This window comes from Pipra filicauda, unplaced genomic scaffold (genome assembly GCF_003945595.2).
Source record: "Pipra filicauda isolate LSUMZ 115617 unplaced genomic scaffold, ASM394559v2 scaffold145_size1923396_pilon, whole genome shotgun sequence".
NCBI classification, from domain to species: Eukaryota; Metazoa; Chordata; class Aves; order Passeriformes; family Pipridae; genus Pipra; species Pipra filicauda.
The window spans coordinates 1,597,661-1,621,775 of record NW_024103940.1 but is presented as its reverse complement, the minus strand read 5'-3'; the positions used below and the strand labels follow the sequence as shown (position 1 = coordinate 1,621,775).

Here is a 24,115-nt window from a genome sequence, read left to right as displayed (position 1 = left end):
ATGATAAGCATGGCTGTCATAGTTTGTGCACAGACTCTGGCTATTGGTTAAATTCCCAAACAACTCTACTACTCAGCTGCCACAGGAGTCTGTGCATGTGTGGGTAATGTACGTGTGCACATTTGAAAAAGCAGAAAAGTATGTCCTGCTTCTGATTCCTTATAGCTTTCTCTTGCTACTCCCACAGTGTCTCCAGCTTTGCTTCAGCCTTTCTGGTGGTTACTGGTCTGAAGCTATGGTGTCTTGGAATATTTGTTTTCAGGGACTCTGACGAATGCAAAGTCTTCCAGCATGCAAGTAGTAGGTGCCAGAATGTTACACATTTCTTTAAAATACGTTAATTATTTTCTGCTTTAGTAGTTGAGGCTATTTTCTGATTTCTAACCATATTGGCCATTTTCTGCTGTGTTTTTACGTTCTCAACAGCAACCTATAAGCCTTTAAAAGAACAAGAATTATCCACAAACTTGAAGATAAGACCTTCATAGACCTCCCGTAAAATACCAGTTGCTTGTTAAAAAACACTTTGTGTCTATTTAGTTCTGTATCTGGAGGTTCTTGATCTGGAGGTTTACAAAACTGGGAATTATTTCCAATTAAAAGATGGGTGAACAGTTGCAAAGAGGTTGAGGGCTGACTCCACTAAAGGCCAAAGTTGGACTTGTGTCCAATGCAAATATCAAAGTCCAAGCACATGCTCCTCAAACTGTGACTCCCTTTCCTGTAGCTATAGGCTATACACAACTATGTTTTCTTGTAATCATGTACCTCAGGGGCCTGAACTTCTACTTCTGTGCATGCCTAGGACTGTTTGAAACTTGGTGAACCTGCATAGCTCTACATCTCTCTCAGTCCTAAACCCAGCCTGAACCCACAAACTTGGCAATTCCTGCCCTATATTCCCTGGGGAACCAGCCTGGCAATGAGTCACCTCACACATGTCTATAGGAGCAGGCATTGAACAAAATACTGGAGCAGACATAGACAATTTAATTAAAAAAAACGGTGCCTGTAAGGGTTATGGCAAAAGAATCAAAGCTCTAATGACACCAGAGAGGGAGATCAAGAATAAACACAAATTTGTCATCTAGTGGTTCAGACGGCAGGCTGAACACAAGGAAGGACAGAGTAACACCTGGGCTCTAGCTACTCCTCAAAGAGTGTTTCGGTAGCTGGGCAGACACTTGATGAAAACACAAAAGTAGTCTGAGAGCATGGCAAAAACAAGCCAACCACGCACCCCCATCCTTCCCAGTAGATGGCTAATTTTGGCTCCCTGTCTTAATTGTTTCCTGAATTGTTGAACAGCCTCAGCAGGGAAGGTACAGAGCCCTCTCATACAAATAGGCTCCAGACTCAGGGCTAAGAGGCTGCACCTCTGGAGGTGCAGGTTTGCACGCCTCCAGTGAATAGATAGACACCACAACCATTTCTTTTCTGATTCCTGAAACAACACCAGCTTTCTTTCACTCACTTTTAATGTATTGTTTTTTCCAGGAAAGTTAGACGTATTTAGTTGCTATCCAAATTATTGGAAGAATGTTACATTTAGCAAGACTTGGAAACTAGCAAGAGTTAATTTGCTTGACTGTGCATTCTTTATTCTAGTAACTTTAAAAATATCTTATAGATCATTTTGTATCCGTTGAAAAGGAAGCACTTAAAAACCCCACTTCCTTACTCACTATTAGCGTTCCAGTGACAAATTTGATCTTGTTATCATTGTCATATATGGGATTTGCTGACAAAGAGCTCCAGTGAGCCTAAGGGATCCTGTTAGCGTTGCTAACACAGCTCCTTATAGCAAGATGTGTCTTATTGTAAGTATTTTCAGCACCAAAGCTAAGATATAATCTTTTTCTCCACTCCATCACAAAAAGTTCTGTTCAATGTACTTTCAAGTGGAATTTGCCCTATTAAAACACACAGGGCCAAATACTGAAGGGGTTTCCAAAGCTTTTCCATAAGCTGGTGGCAGTACAGTCAAAGCTAAGAGGGATCTGGACCCCAAATCAAACAAACAATTTGACTAGAAAGACTAAAACATAAAAGTACTTGGTCTTACAAAGTACTTCTCCAAATTAGAAACAAAGAAATCACATTTCATTGTGGTGGCTTTTTTTCTATTTGGGAAGAAGGTTTTGTTAGACCTGACTGCAGTAGACACTCCCCTCTAATGCAGAGAGGCTTTTGAAACAAATCGTCCTATCTCCACTGGATAAAAAAATGCTTTTTGCCTCCAAATAGCCTGTGCCCTCAACTGGATTAATTTCAACTAATTACATCAAGATAAAACCCACTGCATTTTGTTTCTTCTATGCTTTTACTTCATAATAGCTTTCTCAATGTAAAAACTTCAGCCTACAGTAAAGCCATAGTCAAAAGAACTCATAAATTCTGAATCCAAGAATTTACTATATTAAAAAGGAGGGTTCCTTCTTTGCCTTGCAGTGCAAGAGAATATCCCGTTCGTTTCTGTTTTCTCTTTGGTCAGATCAGAAGAACAAGAAATGGCTACGATGAGTTTTTTTCTTTTTTTTTTTCTAAAAATGTGTCTGATAACTTTTGGTGATGCCAGCTTCCAAAGACTCTTTCCTCTTAAGTGTTCTAGTATATTTTTCAAAAGAAAAAATTGTTATTTCTTTACTATGAATTCATATGCTCATTTTGAAACCCTGGTAAGAAATAATAATACCTCCTTCACAAGGAGTCTAGTTCCATCTGGTTGAGAACCAAACAGCCTTGCCACAGTCTGATCTGGAGTGTAATTGATTTGATCACTTGCAATTTAACTTCTTCACTTACGTCTTTAGTGCATTAAGACTTCCTGGGGAGGGGAAAGAAAACTGTTTACATTTTTAGGCTTTTTACAAGTGCATCCAAAAGCTCCAAGTGTTTGGGGCCTGATTAATTACAAACACCTAAAGGACTGCTCGCAGTCCTATTTACAGAATCTCTCCTAACATCAAGTGACTTAACGCTTTCCCAGGCACTTTGAATCGTATGTTCTTTGGGGGGGGAAATCATTTACTCAAACTGCCAATGAAAGCAGCTAGTGTAGAATTGCTGGGCAGTGTGGTTAGTCCCAGAATTTAAGATGACAGCTCTGAACATCTCTACAGAAAGGGAAGAGTGATATCTGTTGTAGCTTGTTTGGAGAGTAAAGTAAAAGGACTTGAAAAATGCTAATTAGAATTCAAGATAATGTAAGAAAGGGAAAGATCAATGAATAATATCTAACTGTCCTTAGCCAAATAGGCTAAACAGGATACTTTTGACAAGGAAACAGAATAAGTAAAACAGAGCAGTTGTTGGAAGTATCAAGAAAAGAGGTTTGGCCCCAGGCTTGCCTGTATGGTTTCCCAGAAGTGATTTTTTTTTTGGCAATTTTTAAAAGAGTAAATTTTTGGTAACAATACAGATAAAAAGTAGACTATTTTTGTATTTTATTATTATTGTATTTTTAATTCTTAAGTTCGTAAAGTTTAGCGTTCTAATATGCACGTCAACTAGAAAGTCCTTTAACAGGGGAAAGAAGTATATATAAATTATTTTTAGGTCTTTTAGAAAGGCTCGCCTGACTCCAGTCTCTTGGATTGTTGTGTGTGCTTTATACACTCTGAATAGTCCCACTGAAAACAAAGTCAAGCATCTGGCCAAACAAAGTCCCTGCAGGATTCGGGTCCAAATCTAAGTTTAGCAGAAAAATGAAGTATGTGCACAAATCCACCTTTCTTACCAAGGCACTTAACTATCTGTTTGCACTTATGTATATAGTTAAAACGGTACATAAGACAACCAGCAGTTCTTTTTAGGTAATGACAACTGGTTAAACACTTCTTTGTCTGCCTTTAGATTTTTTTTTTTGTCCAGAACAGTGAAAACTTGGCTTATTCACTGGAAATATCCTTTTTTTTTTTTTAATTGGGGAGAATTACAGAAGTTAAAAGGCCTTCTTCCTTATTAAAAGCATTTAGAAATTTCAAAATGGATGTATTTAAGCATGTAGACAGAAAAGAGATGAAAGTTAAAAAAAAGTATGTTTCATCTTTCCAGATTAAGTGGAACTCTCTCTTATAAATTGCTTATTTCATGGGAAGTTAGGTACTCAATTAGCATTAAGGATTTAGGCCAAAATTATTCTGTCTCCATTGAAAACTCTGTTCCTTACAGCAGTTTTATAGGTGGGAAAATGGAGTCAAGAGAAAATCAGCGGGAGTGAAACAAGGTAAAGGATGAAGGGAGAATGCACTTGTGCCTCTTATACCTCTTCTTTTTGCTGTAGAGACCATCTAAATAAAAAATGTCAGTGAGAAGACTTTGTTTTCTTCCCACCTGCATTAGTATTTATTCTGAGAAGTAAAGTAACTGATGCTGAAGCAGTACAACTGTTTAACAGAATTCCTTCCTTCCTGTAACACAGCAGTCATTTTTCGTGACACTGGATTTCAAGTATAAAATGCAAAAATTCTACACAGTCTAAGGAAGTTGTTGTCTCAGACAAAAAAAAGGGCTTCAGCTCTTTCATTCCTGCAAAGCTACTTTTTTATCTGGTATTCTGTTTTACATGGATATTGCCAGGAAAAGTGAAAAGAACAGGTAAGATTTCCATTTTGAAAGGAGGACAATGGGATATTAAAAAAAACCAACAGAAAACAAAAAACAAAACAACCCCCAAAAAACCCCCAACCCTCAACGAAACAAACAAAAATAAAAGCCTTGCAAATCTTCTTACATAATAAAATAGCTCTCTTGCCTCTCTAACTCTTTTTTTGTTTCCCTACAGACATAAGTGGCACATCAGGAGAAAAGCCTAGACCTCTTGAGTACCTGCTATTTACCTTACCTGCTAGACTGTCATTGTATGCTCTGTAGGTGTTGCACAGAAGCCCCCACAGGTAACACTCCGAGGTACAGGTGGTCACACAACAAACTGCCTTCCATCACAGCAAGAAAGAAGTAAAAGGGCCTACTTTGCCAGAACTGTGTACAAGACATCTATGTATGTCAAAAAGTGTAATTCGTCTAAGATGTTGGGATGCAGTAAGGTGTGAGAAGGTAGTCTTTTACTTTTGCAGCAAAACTGGAAACTGTATTTCATAGTTGTCATATCCTTGGAGGGAAATATTTATGTAAATAATACATTGAGCTCTTTAGATGCCTCTTTTCATAATTCCCAGTTATAACTTCAGACTGTACGGGCTTCTTATGTTCATACAACCTCAGTTTGCTTAGCTAAGCCACTTGTATCATTTTTCTCCAGAGGTGCCATGAAAGCAAAGCGTCAGCAAACACCTCCTACAGCTTCAGGAGACAGAAGAAAAAGAAAAACAAAGGCATGAGGGTAGAGGAATTTTTCATGGGTATTTTATGGCTTTCATTTTCTTGGTAAATTCTTTTATAGTCATCAAATACATAAGATGCACCAAAAAAAAATAAATTGTGAGAAGAGTTATAAAAAGGTTAGCTTGACAAATGATATTTCTTCATTTGGTATGAAAGTTTATATTTATCCAGCAGTCAAACTTCATCCTAATAAAATAAGCTTTTGTAAATCACTTCTGAAAAAATAGTCACATATGGATTCGATTATGTCAGTAGGTATTTTGAGGCCACAAAACATATTTTTTGTTCTATGTCTGCAGCACACAGTAGAGTGGAATGCTGGTGGGTGACCATGTCTCCTAGGTGTGGAAATGACTACAAGCCTACAACCTGACTCTACATGCATTATATGCTAAACAAGAAAGCTTTTCAGGCATACCAGGATATCATACTTTTCAGAGCAGAATCCCAGACTTCAAGCTTTTCTCTCTAACTCATTTATTCTTTTGATGTCCAGTATCTCATTCCTGAAGATTTGCAAATTATTTCTAGAGCAAGTAATATTTTGAAAATAAAAAAATGAAAATATTTAATTCTCAAAAAAAAACCAGCCCTAAAATAAGCATTTTTCCATACTTAATTTTCTCTCATTCAGCTTATGGAAATCTAAACATTACAATGTTGATGTTCTGTCAACATAAATCTAAAATATTGGTTTTTTTAGTAAGTACAATATTATCAAAATCTTTCTTATCAGCCTGTATGGTGGAGCCTCCATCACTCAGACATTAATTCTAAAACAAAAATAAGATTAAAAATCCTTAATTAAACAGAATTTTGCCAAAGTTAAGCACAATCTCAAGCTTGATTCTCTAGTAGATTTTATGAGAAATGTAACTCAATTCAGACTAGCCTCAGTCTTTTTTTCTGGTACTATCTCATGTGGCTTGATATGAAGTTCAGTGCTACTTAAATGAGCCACAGGGAACTGGATTCTTCGAGTATCAATTCTTTTGTATGACAAAGTATGTAGTCTTCTTCCCCTGTATAGCAAAGAAGCTCAAACACCCGGGTAAGAATTCCATGCATGGCCCAACCAACACACACTACATATTATCTCACTTATGCCCCAAGTCATGAAGAACTTCTGAGACACTGCTCCTCTTTCCCATCAAGTCAGGAAGCTCAACAATATCCCACAATGTAAAGATATCCTTCATCTCTGAGGAAGAAAATGTACCACAAAATTTGTTTCTGAAACCAGACATCTCTGCACACATCTTTTGTCACATCAGATAACAAACTTTATAGCCTCACACCTCCACCGGACAGCTTCAAACCCCCCAAGGATGGCAGGTGGCAAGCAGCAGACTGCAGTGGAAGGCAGTGTTTGCTTCTAGCCTTGTTACTAGCTCAATCAGAAAAGTTACTGTTGTGTTGGTGAGATAAATGCTTCCTTAACATTTCATTCCTTTATTTTCACATGTTTTTCACAGGCACCACTGGAATTTTAAAGGGCAAAAAGCACAGCAAAACATCACTATCTCTGTATTAAAAAGAAGCTGAGGCATGCTGGTAGGTTGGTATGTAGGTGCATACATTCATATTTTCTCCTTTAAAATGCATGAATAGAGTGGCTTGGCAATACTCTTCTTGAATGTTACCAATAGAAAGGAAACATCTCAAGTGACTGCCATAGAAAAAGCACTTAAAACATTAGAGATTTTGTCTTCAATGGTTGAGTATTATGTACACCCTTAGGTTTTTCTCTGTAAATTAGTGCCAGATTCATAGCCCTGTATACCAAGGTCCTTTCTCTCTTTAGCAGTACAGTTCAAAATAACAAGTAAGGCAGTTCAGATGTGCCCTGTCTCTATCGGACAGCTTGCCTTATTTCTGACCTGGAGGACACATCTAGAAGTGAGAGATATTGGCTTTCTAGGTATATTAGGGCCAGCTCTCAGCTGTCACAGAGCAGTTACATCTTCCTGAAGTCATTATAAACTATTTCAATTTACTAAAGAAGAGGATCTGGCCCCTGTGAGTCTTTGACTTCTCTGCAAAGGCTTTTAATAATGTGCCAGCTGTCCTGGCAGTGAGGATATATTGAGTAGCACTCGAAGTTAGCAGTAGCAGACAGGAGCTCAGCCCAACAATATTTTTCTCTGCAAGAATTAAGTACAGCACTTCTTTTAAGCTTACACAATTCTTACTGTTCCACTAAAACAAAGAACAACTCACACAGTGAATACCAGCAAGAAATGGGAGAGGAAATTAAAAAAAAAAGCCCAATAAAACAATAGCAAGCGGGTGGTTGAAATCAGTCAGGTTCACAGTACAGTACACACTGCTACTACTCCATGACATGGAAGCTCTTCATCTAAATCTTTCTCACAAAAACATGCAGATTCCCATAGGCCTCTTTAATACTAAATAATTACACAACATTTCTCCATCAGTATTGCAGCTCCAATTAGCAGCACTGGTGAGCTTCAAAAGAATTTCAAGTGTGGATAAGGAAGAAGTATTTCCCTTTAAGCACTGGGTCCTTTTTTAACCAGTCTTTGGTTGGGATCTGACCAGCACAGCTGAACTTTTGGAGTAACCACAGGGAATGTTTTTTTAAAGACTTCAGCAGAAATAAAGAATACAATCTTCCAAGCTGGAAATTATCTGGATACCTGATGTTAAAAAAAGAACAATGAAGAAAATGATGTATTTTCCCTGCCTCCCTCAATCACAAAAAAATAAAAATAGACACAAATGTTTCTTCTTTTTTGACAAGTCTATTTATTTATTTATTTGTTTGTTTGTTTGTTTATTTATACCTTCATTCAATCCAAGAAAGCAGCTGCAGCTGCAATTGTTTACCTTGTTGGTACCCAAGTGGTTTATTTTTGTGAATGAGCAGATAAGTGCTTGCAGGAATAATTCTACTTTCCAACTGTCAAAGAAATTTGAACACTTGTCTTGCTGGATCCAAGCAGCTAGTGTTTATTTGAAACACTGTGTGGATTAAACTGAGAGAAAGATGAGATGGTTCTTGAGGATGGGTCACAACTTCTACACCAGGAGCTGCTTCTTAGTGTTTCTTAGTTTGCTTTAATTCAGAGTGACATCTACTCCAGATCACCAGCTCTGGCTAGATGACAGTAAGGCATTAAGTGGACATACCCGCTCTGCAATAGATGCCCAGAAGTATCATCTAGGAAAGTCAATACCAGAGTGGTATGTAAATGACATCCCAGAAAAATACAGCAGAGAGGCAGGTTGCCTGCCTGGAAGCACATGCAGAGCCAGGACCATCATCAGGCACCACAAGGAGCTCAGGGCAACTGCAGAAAACACTTCCTCCAGCAGCAGTCAAGTGGTCAGACCATGGCCCTGGGAAAGGTGCAGCACAGAGCAGCTCCCCAGCCTGTCTCCAGGGCTGGTAATCAGAGTGAGAAAGAGCAGATGAGAGGTGAATAGACCCTTCCCTTTCAGTACAACTACTTAAGAGAAGAAAAAGAAAAAAGGAACATATAGTCTGTCAACATACAGAGAGGAGGGAACTGTGACTTTTTCTTTGAATTCACAAAGAAAGTACCCCAATTAATTAAAAACATGTATTAATTTTATAGCACTTCTATGAGTAAAATAGCAAAAAATCCTAAAAGTTCCCTGGGCCTCTCTTTCTATCCATCTAGGTACCATTTGCTGTAGTTCTTTGCAAGTAATCCTTCCCCCAACAATTGTGTTTGAATTTCAATGGCTCCTGCACATCAAATCATTTTCTCTCTGATGCTGCCACCTACCACTGCACTACGTCCACTTGCTCAGTGACTGAAGTGATTCTTTTTTAACAAGCTGTTGCTAAGCACTCATCTACGAAACTAGTACTAAGTACCATGCTTTGGCCTTAGCAAAGAACAAGCTATTGCTAAGTCCTATGAAAACTACTGTGGAAAACTTGCCATCTTGCATAGCCCTGGTATCCCTAATAAAGCAGATTCTTTCATTTTAATTTGTCTTCCCCCTCTGCAAAACCAGGCACAATAAAACTATCTCTTTGTCAGGTGAGATCCGGGCCTCTCTGCGGCTCAAGGTGGATGCTGACTGTTGGGTGACTGAGGAGCGGGGCTGGTTTGGTTCACGGGCAGTAGCTTGTGCTTGACAGTAAGGAAAGCACAGACCGTTGCAGCACCACCTGCAGCGCCGCAGTCCCTTGCAGAGCTTCTCTCAGCTTTGCTTTCACCTGCGTGATGCCCACAGCTTGAAGCAGCAGCTGACAAACATCTCCGTTTAATTAGGAAGCCCAAAAGTCAGTCCCTGTTTCAGAGGCTGCTCCTGTCCGTAGTGACCATCAGCTGCATTGCATCTCTCCGTGGTAAAAAGTCCGCAGTAGACGAGTGCCGGTGCTGGAGCGCCTGGAGGACGGGTTAGCCGGCTGGCACTGCAGGAAGTGCAGGTTTCACTGCGGAGCAGTGGAGTTCCTCCCCCCCTCCAAGGCTCTGTCCCTCGATGCCCCTAACCCCACGCTGGCTTCAGATTCGGGATATGCTTCGGGCAGCCGCAGGGTTACGGCTGCGAAGGGTTCGGTCCGTAAAACGCTAAACTCCTGCTGTTTTTTGCCTAATTTCGAGGGACACCTGGGACTCCGTGGGGCTGGCTCGGGCATCGCCGCCGCCCTGCCTTAGGCCTCCGCGCTGCCCCCACGGCCGCCCCGACGATCGGGCGGCTCCGGCCACCTCCGCGCTCAGCCTCGGCAGGACGCGGCGCTCCTCCGCCGTCCCTGCCCCCCGCGGGATGCCTGAGGATCCCGCAGCTGTCCAAGAGACGCAGTGACGGGACACTCGAGGTGTCCCGCCTCTTGCGGGACAAAAAAAAAAAAAAAGAAAAAAAAGAAAAAAAGTCAAAACAGCCAAACAACAAACCCTCCCTGATACAGAGCTATGAGCGCGGGTCTGCGGATGGGAGCCACGGTTGAATACCCTCTGCACACAGACATAACCGCAGGGTTTGTGGTAGTTTGTTGTTTGTGTTTGTTGGTTTGGTTTGTTTTTGTTTTTGTTTTTTTTTGCCAAAGCTGCGTTACTCCCGACGTATTGCAGAACCTCAGCAAATCCAACTTGTGAGAAGGAGGACTGCAAAGGTAGGCTGGTCAGCGGCTCCCCGCGGCGGCCTCACTCGTCCGGTCGGCTCATGGGCAGCGCAGCGCCCCGGCAGCCCAGCCTGCGGCCAGAGCAGCGTGCACGGAAGGGCAGTGGAGGCGGGGCGGAGTAGGATTTAACTCTTCTTAAATGTCATACTTTAATGGGGATGGAAAATGTGAATTTTCTGTGCATTCCAGGAACAATTCCTTGGGGTAGTGACCTTTAGCACCGATTCTCTTATGAGAGGAAAGTAGTCGAGTGTTTATCTGGATGACTGAAAGCTTTCCCTGGTGGAAGTTTATGGAAGTGTTAAAAGGGGCGGATAACACGGGCTTTGGAGGCGCTTGTCCAATGATCTGGAGGGGCTTGGAGAGCAGATCTCAGCTGGCAGACATTTAAATGGGAGACAGCTCGGCGCTGCTGCAATTTGTAGTCAGGATTCGAGACTCTCTCTCTCTATGGACTCCCGGGCAGCTCCGGGCTCCCACGCCACCCTCTCCACCGAGTGACCTGCCGGGCAGAGCCCCACAGAATCCAAAGCCCCGCCGAGGAGCCGCCGCCGACGAGCCGGGTCCCGCCGAGGAGCCGCCGCCGCGCAGGTGAGCCGGGACGGGACGCGCTGCGCGCACAGCGGGGGCGCAGATGGGTCCGGCAGCTGTGGAGGTCGGTCAGTCTCTGTAGGAGGCAAAATTTTAAGTTCTTTATCCTACCTTCAGGGAGAGGGAAGGGGAGGAGTCGTTCACTGGTTTCTAGCAAAACTCCAGGGCGACTCAGTTTTGCAGGGGGTGACACCCGTCCCTCCCGTCAGCGAGAGTGAGGCGGCCCGACCCTTCTGCTGCAGTGCTGGGGGTTAGGGTGCTGTTACATCTCTTTCCCCTGACAAGCACAGGGACTGCAAAAGCCCCGTTAGCTCTGCCTCTCATCTCCGCCTACAGCATCACTCCCGACAAATTGGATTCGGCGCCCACCCGAGACACGGAAAAATCCCGGCCCGGCCTCTGTACGGAGTGGGGCGGGGGCAGATCCCCAGGTGCCAGCCCCGTCTCGTCCCGTCGAGCGGCCCACTACGAGGTCGCGCAGCCCCTGACCCGCCTTTGCAAACCTCTGCTCCTCGGAGAAGAGTCCCCCTGGTGCCCCAGGAGCTCCCGGGTGCAGGGGACCGTACCGCCCGGGAGACTCGGTGTGTGTCGGCGGGATCGGGGGCCTCGAAGGGAAGGGTCTGCACCGGCAGTGACCGTGGGCAGCGCCGCGCGTCCGTCATCGCGCGGCCTCGGGCGCCGTCGGGCGGGACGGGACGCGGCTCACCGCTGCGCTCGGCGCCTCCCGGTGCCTCCTCGCCCTGCCCTCCCACCTGAGTCGGAGCCAAGGGCTTTTTGTCGCCCGACGGTTCTATGTATCTGTCGACCACCGCTCCCCTTCCCTGCCCTGACAGGCCTCTCAGCCAGGCCAGAGTGACCGGAGCCCTCCCCGCAGCGCGTCGGGCCCCTGCGGCCCCGCCGACGCGGACGGGCCGCTCTCCTCTCGGCCCCGGGCCAGTGGCGCGACTTGGAGCAGGGCTTTTCCCTCCCGGAGGAGGCTTCTTACTTGCCCCGTCCTTTCCACTGCGACCTTCCCCCCGGGGGGTCAGCAGTCACCTTAGGGAGTTCGTCCTCCGTGAGGTAAACCTAGACGGCGGCCCGGGAAAAGAGCGGGGCGGTGTTCCCAGCCGCCGTGAGGAGCGCCCGCACCCGCGGGGTATCGGGCTGAGCCGCTCCCGGACAAGCCAAGCCAACCAAGCCTGCGGCCTCTCCCCTCTGAAGGTCGCCGACGGTCCCGGCGCCGCAGCCAGGCTGTGCTCAGCCCCAGCTACGTCTTACCTCGTCGGCTTGGGCGGTGCGGCGGGGCTGTCCTGCCCCGGCCGGGGCCGTTCTGTCCGACGCGGGGAGCGCCGCGGCGGCAGTGGGCTGGGAGGGTGTGCCGTCCCCGCGTCCCGGTGGGCTGGGAAGGTGTGCGGCCCCCAGCCCGCTGTTCCGAGCCGCAGCGTCCCTCTCCGGCCATCAGCTGCGGCCTCGCTCCTGGTGTCCCGCTTGTGGCTCCTTTCGGTGACAGGATCGCAAGCGAAGCCCGTTTCGGTCATCAGGGCTGAGATCCAGCGCTGGGAAAACTTCCTTTTGCATAGACGGAGGTTCTGAAACACCAATGTGCGTTTGGCTCTCCCTGCTGCTGACAGGACACGGGGTTTGGTCATCCGTTTTGTGAGCGGCGACTTTCGGGTGCAGTTGGGCCCCCAACCTCAGCTGCCCCTGAGCCCAGCCCGGTGAGCCGGGAGCTGGAGAAGCGCTCCGCTCCTGCCCCACTCTCGCTGCCCCGACAAGCCCCACAGTAACCAAGCAGCGTGCGGCGAGGCTGTATATAAATTATAAAGAGCACTGATGCCCGTAGCTCTCTGCTTCTATTTAGCATCCAATGCCAAGCTGTCCTAAAGCATTTTCTTTTTCTGTTGCCAATGCCACCCAGAAATGCGTAACCTCTGCTGAATACTCTCTCCTTTTCAGCACGCGTGGCTGTACACGGGAGCAAGGCTATTCCGGTTGTTTTAGGGCTCCGTGAGCAAACTCACGGAGTTTTGTGCTGGGAAATGGAGCTGTCGGGCTGCGTGGACGTCTTCAGGCAAGGCTAATTCGGGTTTGGTGCCAGCCATGCCCACCATGATCTTCAGCTTCCCTGGAGTCTTGTAGGACGTCCTGCAGAAAAATGCTCACTTAAAGGGGGAATTCTCAAAGTTTCAAGGGTTTTTTTTGTTTATTTTGGTTTCTTTGTTTTTAAATTGCTGCCTATACTCATTACATGCCTCAAAAAGGCCCATCTCTATGACCCTCAAGAAATTATCTGAAATGTAAATGTATCCAGATTCTACCAAACTGTCTTGATCTCAGAAAAAAAAAATTGCAGTTCTCTGGGAACTGCAGTTGCCATGCCTTTTTTATATTTAAAAATACAGATCTATGAACTATAAAAACATTACATAAGACTATTTCTGTAATTCATATGCAATAAGTGGGCCATAAAATTATTCTGATCCTTTGGGACATAAACCACTTCAATTTTCTAAATAGTCAGAGGGATTGTGTTTTTCCTCTTTGGCTAGTATTTGAAGCCCGCCAAATACATTTTTCTTTTGGGTCTTCATCAGATTATCTTTCATGTTTTCTGTGAAGCACAGGAGCTCATCATATTATCCTAGCAAATATGGTTCACAGATGAAATTATAGGCCTGCTGAGGTCTGTGAGAATTTTGCTGTATATTTCAACAGAACCAGGTTTCCATCTAGTTGTTTTAAACAAGTTGCGTTGTGCTAAAAATTTCAGTAGTAACTTTCTGACTCTGTCTGGGAACGCACAGGGAAATTCTGTCTATGAACTGACATGTGGAGGTCCTTAATTTGCAGCAGAAAATGTATAAATTAAAAATTACATCTTATTTGTATGAAATAATAAACCTGAAAGCATATACATTTCCCTATCAATGGTTGCTAGTACTGATCCACAAATTTCTTAATCTGTTTTAGATTATGAGATCTCAGCTCTAGATAATCCCCATATGAAGTGATATCAATGTTAGGGTACAATTCTGCTCCTATTTGAAGTCAGAAATAAAATTTCTTTTGGCTTTGTGATTAAGACTTTACAGATGATGAAAAGTGGAACTCAGCAGTGAAATATGGAAAGAATAGATTTTTTGAGTATTGAGTTACTATTAAAAAATAAATATTAATTCTGTTGTATCTCTCTGGAACTGAATGAAATAAGTGGGAATTGACTATGTTGGTTGTGGTCATCTGTTTGTTCAAAGGATTCTCAAATGAATTGTCAAAAGGATTTCTGGTTATGCCAGTGTAACATCCGGTACAGTGTCAAGTAATAAAAATTTTGCAGAAATTTGGAATATAAGCTTTTACAGCCTGATTCTCACAGCTTCTACCCAAGCTCTAGGGCTATTATTTCTGCAGAATTATGACAGTAGTGAGGAGAAAAAACATTTACTTCAGAGAGATTTCTCTTCAGTAAAACTTCGTGTATGGTGACGTTGATTTTAGTTACTTCTACTGTCCTCTTCTGTGCTCCTTTTTTTTTTTTCAGTATTAAAAAGACCTTGTTAAAGAAACATTCACAACTTCTAACTCATAGATAGATGAACCACTTCACTTCCTAATGTAAGCAAAGGTGTCATCTTCTCTCATAAGCAAATGCATTGCCCTGGGACCAAAGGTGATGTAGGGTGCCTGCATTGCATTTTGACTGCTTTCCTTCCTGAGGCATACCACCTCATGTTCCTTTGTATTTTGCATTTAAAACCCTATCCCTTAATCTTTTAATAAATGTTTAATAACTTATTATTAGAAAAGGATCCTGCTTGAACTGCTGTGGGGATCTTGAAGTTCACACAGCCTCTTCTGTATTTAACCTGTATTTATCCCTAAATGACTGGATTAACTTTACTTTTAGAAGTGTTTTTTGGAAGTGACCATAACAAATGTTTCTGCTGAGTGGCTAATTTTCATTTGAATCACAACTTCTTTTATGAGAATGTAATGTAGCTTCCTTTAAGGCTGGAAATCAAATCAGTGAAAAATTACTTTCACCCCCCCAGTTTAGGATTACATTGAAACACATGCTTGTGTTTCCTTAGGGTTAAGCACGTGGTTAACACAGATGCATGAATCTGGGATACAGACCTTTCAATAGTAAATATTATCATGAAATTTTCCCCAAATTCCCATCCCGAAGTACACTTTATTTTCATATGACTAGACCTTACTTGTGCCATCAATTGCACATCTATGGGGAAAGAAAGGTGAAGCATCGTGCACCTCATCAGTTTTAAAAGTAAAAGTAGTCCAGGAATATGCATGCTCATGAAACCTCAACTAAGTTGTGGGACACTAAACAAACACCTGAAGTTTTCTGGCACTGCTTATAAACTAGCAATTTATTTTCATTTGCATGAAATTACTTTTTTTTTTCTTTTATGGCTCTGGCACCATGTTGAGCAAATAAGTGCATATTATAATACTGTATAATAGAGCATAGAGCATTCTCACCAGAGAAGTAGGAATAGTTTTGAAAGAAATCATTCTAGTCTCCTGAGAAAATAAGCACTGGTTTATAAGCCTTTTTAAAAAATATTTTTAAAGCAAAATTAAAATGAAACATGTTTAAATAACATTCAGGCTGTAATAGAAATGAGGAAAAAGCAGCAAATGTGAAGTCTGGGCTGACATTTGTGAAGTCTGGTTATTAAAATTGTGTGTTCCATATCATATTTCATTTAGATATTAAAAGCAACCCTTCCAAATTGTCTGTTGGAGTCAGCAATAGTGTCATTCTTACACCCCTTGCTTGAAACCTGAAGCTTCTGACAGGAATAGGACATGCTGGTACATAAATATAAATGAATAAAATGAATGCATATATTTATGATATATATAGTGAGCTCTAGGGGCTCTAAAAATCTGTAGACAAAGACTTAAAAGCAACTCCCTGAGTATAATGGAACACCCCTATGATACATTTCCACTTCAGAAATTCCTTTCCCAATCCATTTGATGAGAAATGCTTTTCGAACAGCATAACATTTATTGTCTCCATGCGACTGGAAAGATCTAGTAAATGAGAAATTAGCGGTTATCTTTTATAGCAAATGGTACTGACCCTGAGCCTCTGCTGAGTCTCTAGGTGGCCCTCACAGCATTGGCATTTGGCTGCTTTCCTGCCTAGTTGTGTGGTCTCAGGCAGAGCGGATAAAGCCGTCCAGGACAGTGCCCTTGGTTTCATATGTTTCTTGGGTAGTAACACAAGCAGGACTCTTCAGCTCAAAAACTAATTTTTTCCATACTGATAAAACGAGTCTAATAAGGGATACAACTGCAGCATTCCAAGCAGGTAGAAGACACTGACTCCCTCAGGGTTTTTTCCACAGTTCTTCACCTTTTTAATGCCTGTGCTCCTTCACAGTTTTAGAGTTTTACAGGTTGGGGTTTTTTTGTAAGTAGTTGCTCATTTCTAGTGGCTTTTTCCAAGCTCCCATGGGGAGGGTCCCTCAGAGATTCCCTCATCTGTCTGTCTTGCTACCATATCCCTGGCTTTCAGAAAAACTCAAGAGACCACAATAGATTTGGAAGGGGGAAGTGTAACAGCTGATGAGTTTCTGCTGGGCTGGCTGCTGTCTTGAGCTGACTGAACAACCTAAAGAACTCAGAGCTTTGGGAAGAGGCGAAAAGTGGAATAAGGGAGGCAAAAAAGGTTGTTGCTATGCTATTAATTAGGTTGGAGCAGGCATGCAGCTTTGAAGGATCTGATCATCTCCACTTAACAGCACTTCTTGAAGTGGTCTTTTTATTGTGTGCACAAACTCTATGATATTTAAGCTCATGTATGAAACTCTGTCATCCTATGTCCTTTCAATATCATCCTGCATATAATGAATAAAACTCAGAGGTCTTAAAAATTCTTAACACTTGGATTGCATCTGTATTACTTCTGTCAAGGATTCAGGGTAATGTGCGAGAAGGTGTAGTTTGAAATTATTGATGCATCTGTTTTAACCTATACCTAAATATTCTTTCATTTTAGTTGCCTCACTTATTGCATATCTCAGCTTAAGCATTATTACACGCAGGTGCATTGGTCCCCTTTAGAGGTGCAGAGTGACAGATCTTGGGATGATGTAATTCAGGCAACATGTGGATACAGCATACACATTATATACTGGATGTATACTATGCAAGAAGCTGTACAAAGCAAGTCCAACTAAGGAACACATAGCCAGACTAGGTCTGCTGAGTCAAAAACTTTAGTCCTCTGATATAGTAGATAGCTGTGTCATAATAATAAATCCTTGTGTAATGTAAAATTTATTCTTCCACCATTATAAGTCAGGAGCAATCTTCCTAATGTCAGTGAGCTATAAGAAGGGAATGAGAACTAGGGTAATATACATGGGGAAAAGATCTGGAAAAAGATGGAGGGTACACAAAATAAAATTATGTTTGGACTTACTTTAGCCTCTGACTTTCAATCACTATTTGAAAGCTTTTATCACTTGGTAATTTGGAAACATCTGTCCAGCTGGTAGAGTCTGAATGCTTATCTTTTTATAAGTGTGTGTGTACACACAGTTCTTTTATGGAACTGAAAATTTACTGCATATCTGGCTTCTGTTGATATCTGAAATCCACAACTGTGCTTTATTTCCTCAACTTCCTTCATACAGGATGGTCCGCACACTGTATGCCATCGGTGCCTTGTTTCTTTTGATGGGATTTCTGCTTCCAACAGTGGAAGGGAGAAAGAGGAATCGTGGATCTCAAGGTGCTATCCCTCCTCCTGACAAAGATCAACCCAATGATTCAGAGCAAATGCAGACACAACAGCAGTCAGGTTCCAGGCATCGAGAACGAGGAAAAGGCACCTCGATGCCTGCTGAAGAGGTGCTGGAATCCAGTCAGGAGGCTTTGCACATCACTGAGCGCAAATACTTAAAGCGGGATTGGTGTAAAACTCAACCCCTCAAACAAACTATCCACGAGGAAGGCTGCAACAGTCGTACCATTATCAACAGGTTCTGCTATGGCCAGTGCAATTCCTTCTACATCCCCAGGCATGTCCGTAAAGAAGAAGGCTCCTTCCAGTCTTGTTCCTTCTGTAAGCCCAAGAAATTCACCACCATGACTGTTACACTCAATTGCCCTGAGCTTCAGCCCCCAAGAAAGAAGAAAAGAATCACCCGAGTTAAGGAATGCCGGTGTATATCTATTGACCTGGACTAAACTGAGACAAAAGTTGCAATTGCACTCTAACTGTACTCAATCACTGCCAGCGTGAGAGTGAGTGGCATGAACTAGCATACCTTCAAGGCTGGACAAAACTGAAAGGGACCTAGTGAATTACCTAAAACCAGCAAAAACCCTCCAAAAAGAAAGAAAAAAATTGATGTAAGGAAAGGGCATGCATGTGTGTGTGTGTAAGGGAGAAAATGGATATGTATAAGCAAATATCTCAATGTTCACTAAAAAAGAAAATTAACAGGGGTATGAAATATTGAAAAAACGCTATTTACTCACAATCATGAATTAGGGTTCCTAGCGTATATCCACATTTTTGTGGCTTGCTGGGAAAGTGGAGCTGTGGGTTTTGTGAATGTTCACCTTTTGTGCTATTTGCTTTTACTGTATTACATGAAACATCAAAGTGAGAGGACAATACGTTTGAAAGCATGAATCTATTCTTATATACAAAATAGACAAAATGCAGTTTAAAGTGTAGCAAAGCCATCACTGAAAATAGCAGCCATGTCAAGAGTTTGTAACACGCTTCTTCAGAAAAATAGCTGTAATCCAAAAGCCATGTCTGGGGAACAATGGGGGGATGTGGTAGTGTTGAAAAGTCACTATAGGTGGATGGAAAACAGAGCTACATCAACTTAGAAAGAAAAAGGCCAAAGCAAGTAGTCAGGGAGAGTACAAAAGGGAGTAGAAAAAGGAAAGATACACAAATAGGAAGACACAGAGGAAGAGATATTGTCTTCTGTTTATGTTTTGCTTTAATTTATATACCTAGTCATATATTACATAAATTAAAAAGAAACTATATACAAGGCTATAAATATACTTCTGAATTCTAATGGTTCTCTAAACCAATCAAACCCCACTCTTATGCTACTAGATTCATTTGATGTCTTGTATTTCTGATATCAGTTATTCTTCATATCTACATATATATGTATATGCAGTATCTTTTAGTCAGTGATATCTATACATACGTGCAATGAGTATGCATACTTCAGTGTGTGTATCCAAACTCCTTCTCTTTTTCACACACAGACATAAAAAATACATAACCACAGCACAAAAATCTTGCTAACCCAGATCAAGTACAGAATAGCAGTAATTTAGTACATAAAGAGCAAAGCAAAAATTAAAACAAGCATCATGTGACTTCAAATGCAATAACCACACAAGAGACAAAAGACACGACATTCATGACTAGTAAACATTGCATTGTTATTGTTATTTTAGCTTTGCCACAGGCATGCAGTTTGTTGAAACAGAGATGCAGAACTTTGCCAGCAATAATCTTCTTTTTATATCTTTTGCCACAGACTTGCATTTAAACTGGATTTGGAGTAAGTACAGAAAATTTCCTGAAAATTGAGGGCTAACTGACCCTCTCATCTGGGGGAAAGAAAACATAAAAGGGGATGCACTGCTTCCGACAGCTCGATGACTCTCACCTGTGAGGTTATCCTGCCTTTTCTTTCCTTCAGGATTAGAAGCTTAAACTTGATCAGGGGGTTTTGTAAGAGCACAGAAGGCCCTGCAAAAGAAGTTGGTTTAGCAGGGTGTGTTCTGGGCCATTGGACCAGAAAGGCAGCCCTTCCATGCATGTAGCCCTTGCTTTCCCACGTGCTTAATGGGAAGCCTGGCAGTTGTCTCCCCGGCAGCATCTCACACCACATGGTGTGCAGACTGCTCCTGCTGTCCTGGGTGCTGCCTTTGCAAGGGCACTTTCAGGCCAGGTGCTGAAGAGCTTACAGGGTGCTGCAACCTCCCTGCCTGTGCTGTGCCTGTCCCTGTGCCTGTGCCTGCAGGGCCTCGGCAGCTGATCCTGTCCGTCCAGTGAGTGCCGAAGTAAAGGAGTGTTCCTGTGCGAGAGTCAGTACCGGGCCTGAAAGCAACCCTGACCTCACTGATATGAGTGAAATGGGAGTTAGGTCCACACTTACTATATGAAGAGTCATTGATAGTTCAGAACTTAGTTTCCCCACCCAGCAGCAACATTTTCTAGTATCTGCATAACTGTTCTCTCTCACATCAGATGCCTCTCTCAGCCACAAGGTGATTATTTTGACACCATTTCTTGCCATTGAATGCTGAGGAAGACAATTCCACCCTTAGTAACATGTCCAAAGGGAAAAATATACAATGAGTGGCAAGTCACAGATTCATCCTGTTTGGACTCATTATATTAGTTGTCCCACCTGTTATACAGTGCATATATTGGTGATATCCTGCATCTCTACAATTAATCTATTTTTACTTTAAAATCCACTGCTGTGTAGGCTGCGTTTGTAAGATGAAGAGATTGCAACTCACTGATTGATATTATAAAAATGCATTTCATTCGGTGTACTCTCACTCAGCAGGTTTGACACATTTCTTCATGGATTTTAGAATCCAATTTTAAAATCTGGAATTACAGGAGGTAGATTTCCACTGTGTGGAATGTGAATAGTTAAACAGAAAGATACAGATATTTAATGTTATTATTAATACAAATTCTCTTTCACTGATAATAGGCAGGGATTGTTTTCCTTTAAATTACTTGTTTGATTTTTACTTTTTTTCAGAGGAAAGGGCCAACCTCAGTCATGGCTGAAAGTTTTGGAGTAGCTTAGGTTTCTGTCCAAGAAATGGGAACACCTTAAGAATGAATTTTTTCTTCATGTAAATTTGACAGCAGAATTCCCATTGTCTTTGACAGGGACGGCTATGTCCCTATACTCTTAGCTGTTAAGCAAAGCTTCAAACATTATTGTCTCCTTTATTTAAGATTAAGCTAGCATTCTGAAGGAAAATTGATAAAAGTATTCAAAATCCTTATGCTCCAAAACCGCCTGTGCATAGATCATGACAGAACTCCCCTTGAGGCAGATCTTTCCCTCCCCCATGTAAATTTTATACAAAGAACTTTTATGAATTGCTAGTTATTGCCTGAGAGTAAGAAAGTTCTGCTAACTTACAATTATACTAGATATTTAATATCAACCACAATATGTATTTAAATGTCTGCTTTATTCTAAAAACAATGGACTATATAACCTAAGGCTGGAGTATTTTCATGCTCAGTCTCACAAAGCAAAACTTGGTTTAAAATGAAGTTTTAATTATTTTGTAACTGAATAGAATTGGAGTTTTTTTTTCCCAGCATTTTGTACATCATTTTAACTACTAGTAACAAATAAATAAAATATCTTCTCCAGCCCGTGTCTATTGTTGGGTTTTTTTTTCTTTCTTCCTTAAGTTTCCAGCTCTTTCTGGATCTGTTGTACTTTACTCTGACTTCTGTGGTTTCTTCTAATTATAAAGGGGTTTACATTATGACAGCGAGACACAGAGACAAGCAATGGCACCATCATTCAACATGGCTACTTCAATCAGGTTTTTAAATGAGATCTGTCACTTCCCCCTCACCCTTCCACAATTTATAGAAGGAAAATCTCAATCTTAACTCACACTTTTCCCCTTGTAAACCATATAGTGACAGTTCAAAATATAAATCAGTCTTGAATTGTTGGAGTGTTAGTTGGAGTCGGCATGCCTGCCTTACACCATATCTCAGTTTTATGTCTAGCTAGCAGTTTAGTCCTACTTTTAGGAAAAAGAGTAAGGAACACCTTTACAATACAGCACGTTACAAATTGCAAATAGGGACAGAGGAGATGAAAAACAATTATAAAAGAGAACAGGAAGATTTGCCCCTGCTGGCAGCATTGGCACAAGGCCAGGGTTGAGGAAGGACTGCAACTAGAGAGAACAGGTTTCTTCAAACTTTCCTTATCACCGGTGGGAAACCGGTGGGAAACAGGCAGTAGTGATATAAATTTTAACTCTCCAACCTGCCACCTTGCCAGACCTGTGATGGACTGGGTTCGGGCAGGGCAGAGCTCGATGCAGTGCTGCCATCTCCAGTAGCGGTGGCATTGGCTGCCCTTGTGATGCCAGCTGCTTTGCTAGGGACTGCCATCCTGTTGAACCAGGCTGAGAACCTCCTCTGATTTCATGTGAACCTCTGAGCAGTGATACAGGCCTAGTAATTTTCAGACTTACACCTTTTAGTTCAAAGAAATGAGTGACATAGTCAGATACACAGTTATATGGGGGAACAACATGCAGTGTTTTCCTGTGACACACAAAGCAACAACTAGAGAAAAAAGGTCAGATGCCCCATTTCCAGCTCTGAAAGCTGGGTGCTGATAAGATCCAGTGTGTTCTTCCCTGACACAACAATGGAGCTGAACAGTCCAGTAGTACTGCTTGTCTGGGGACTTCTAAAGGTTTTTTAGTTTAGTCTTCCTTCTCTTCTAGTATTTTTGTGCTTCTAAAACTTACTGAAAAGATAATAACATTAGCTAATACTCATTATTTTTAGAAGGTGATTGACTTTCTCTGGTCTGAGATATAGGCACAGCTGAGTAGAATGTTTCCTTGAAAAGATGTACATATATATCTTTATTTGAATATTTTAAACAGAGAAAAACCTTGTGGCCTTACCTTTGTAGTACTCTGTAGTACCATGGTCTTATTATTTACACGCTAACAAGCTCAGACATTCATTAAAATTCATATTTGTCCTACATACCAGCTTTGAATTAATGATACTTCCACTGTGAAGTCCCATGGGCTTTACAGATAATTATGCTGATCCAAAGAAGATAACAGAGAGAGAATTCACACACCTTAATCTGCTTCCAGGGATGCAGAGAGAAATAAGACTATTCTTCTCTCTCTCCCCAGTGAGATAGGCTAGATTTCTGTGTGTGCCACGCAGTTGATTCACACATGCGTTATAGGACTGAGGCATCAGGAGAACGTTAGATTTGCTAAGCACGTGTGCACATCTGAGCAGCAGATGCACACAGTAGGTATAGTGTGGCCTGGATGGGTCAGTGGGACAGACGGCATCGTGGCTCTGCTCCAGCTGCCTGTCAGCAGTGGTGCCTGGCTGGGAAGAGGGACATTGCATTTGCAAAAACAACGTGGTAACTTCACCTTGTAATTTACCTTCTTCTGAGTAGAGGAAAAAAATAAAAAAATGAGAGCAATTAGAATTGCACCCTTGGGGACTGATGTTCCTTTTCCAGCATACAGGAGTAAACAGAGTTTTTAGTTTCAAAAGGTTTCCTGAAGGAGAACAACCAAGTCAGTGGCAGAAGACTGAGAAGTCCTGTTTGCTTAACAAAATTATGCCCTTGCACACTCTTCCTTTGCATTTTAAAACAGATCCTATTCACTCCAAATAACTCAAACCTGCCTTAGAAATTACTTCGTTAATTACTGAGATACAACAGTCAATATCGGCAGAAGGTCCAATATTTTTTCTGAGTCATGCTGCTTGCTTGGATGGTTGCACTAACTAAAGTTTTGAATACTTCTGAAGGTGATAGTTGCATCATTTAAAATTTCATGGAGTGAAAAATTAATGTGTATTTGGATTTAGGCAAAACAATGAAGATATTTTTAATACCCATCAGCTCTTGGCCTTAAAGTATCAAAAATATTAATCATAATAAGATTCAGACACCTTGTTATTTTTTTTAATCAGCTGAGACTGAAACCAGAACTTCACAGCAATGCACAGATATCACAAGGGATCCCAGCGCAGATTTTTGATACTACCTTGTAATGTAGCTTCAGAAAAACATCTGAAGCCTGTCTTCACTGCCTGCCTGAAAATGTAGCTGATGACTCTAAGGTGCTCTTTGACAATGTGTGACTTCTGGCTGCCTGAATTCCTTCTCTAGCTTTCGTGGGTCTGGATGGAGGAGTACAGAAATTTTAACTGTCACTTGCTCCCTTTCTTAAGGGAGTCTTGAAAATAAAATTTATAATTGGCTT

The 24,115-nt window shown here is 42.0% G+C and overlaps 1 protein-coding gene across 2 annotated transcripts; it reads left to right on the top strand.

Moving 5' to 3' along the window:
* Positions 1–10,688: 10,688 nt before the first annotated feature.
* GREM1 (gremlin 1, DAN family BMP antagonist) lies at positions 10,689–21,479 on the top strand. 2 transcript variants are annotated; one of them, XM_027717079.2, is made up of 2 exons: positions 10,689–11,059; positions 17,713–18,403. In XM_027717079.2, the coding sequence occupies exons 1-2, from the start codon at positions 10,860–10,862 to the stop codon at positions 18,266–18,268; spliced, it is 756 nt and encodes a 251-aa protein (XP_027572880.1). In that variant the 5' UTR covers positions 10,689–10,859; the 3' UTR covers positions 18,269–18,403. The 2 variants fall into 2 exon arrangements, with proteins under 2 accessions (XP_027572880.1, XP_039234685.1); XM_039378751.1 differs by having other exon boundaries at positions 10,959–11,025; positions 17,710–21,479.
* The last annotated feature ends 2,636 nt before the right edge of the window (positions 21,480–24,115 follow it).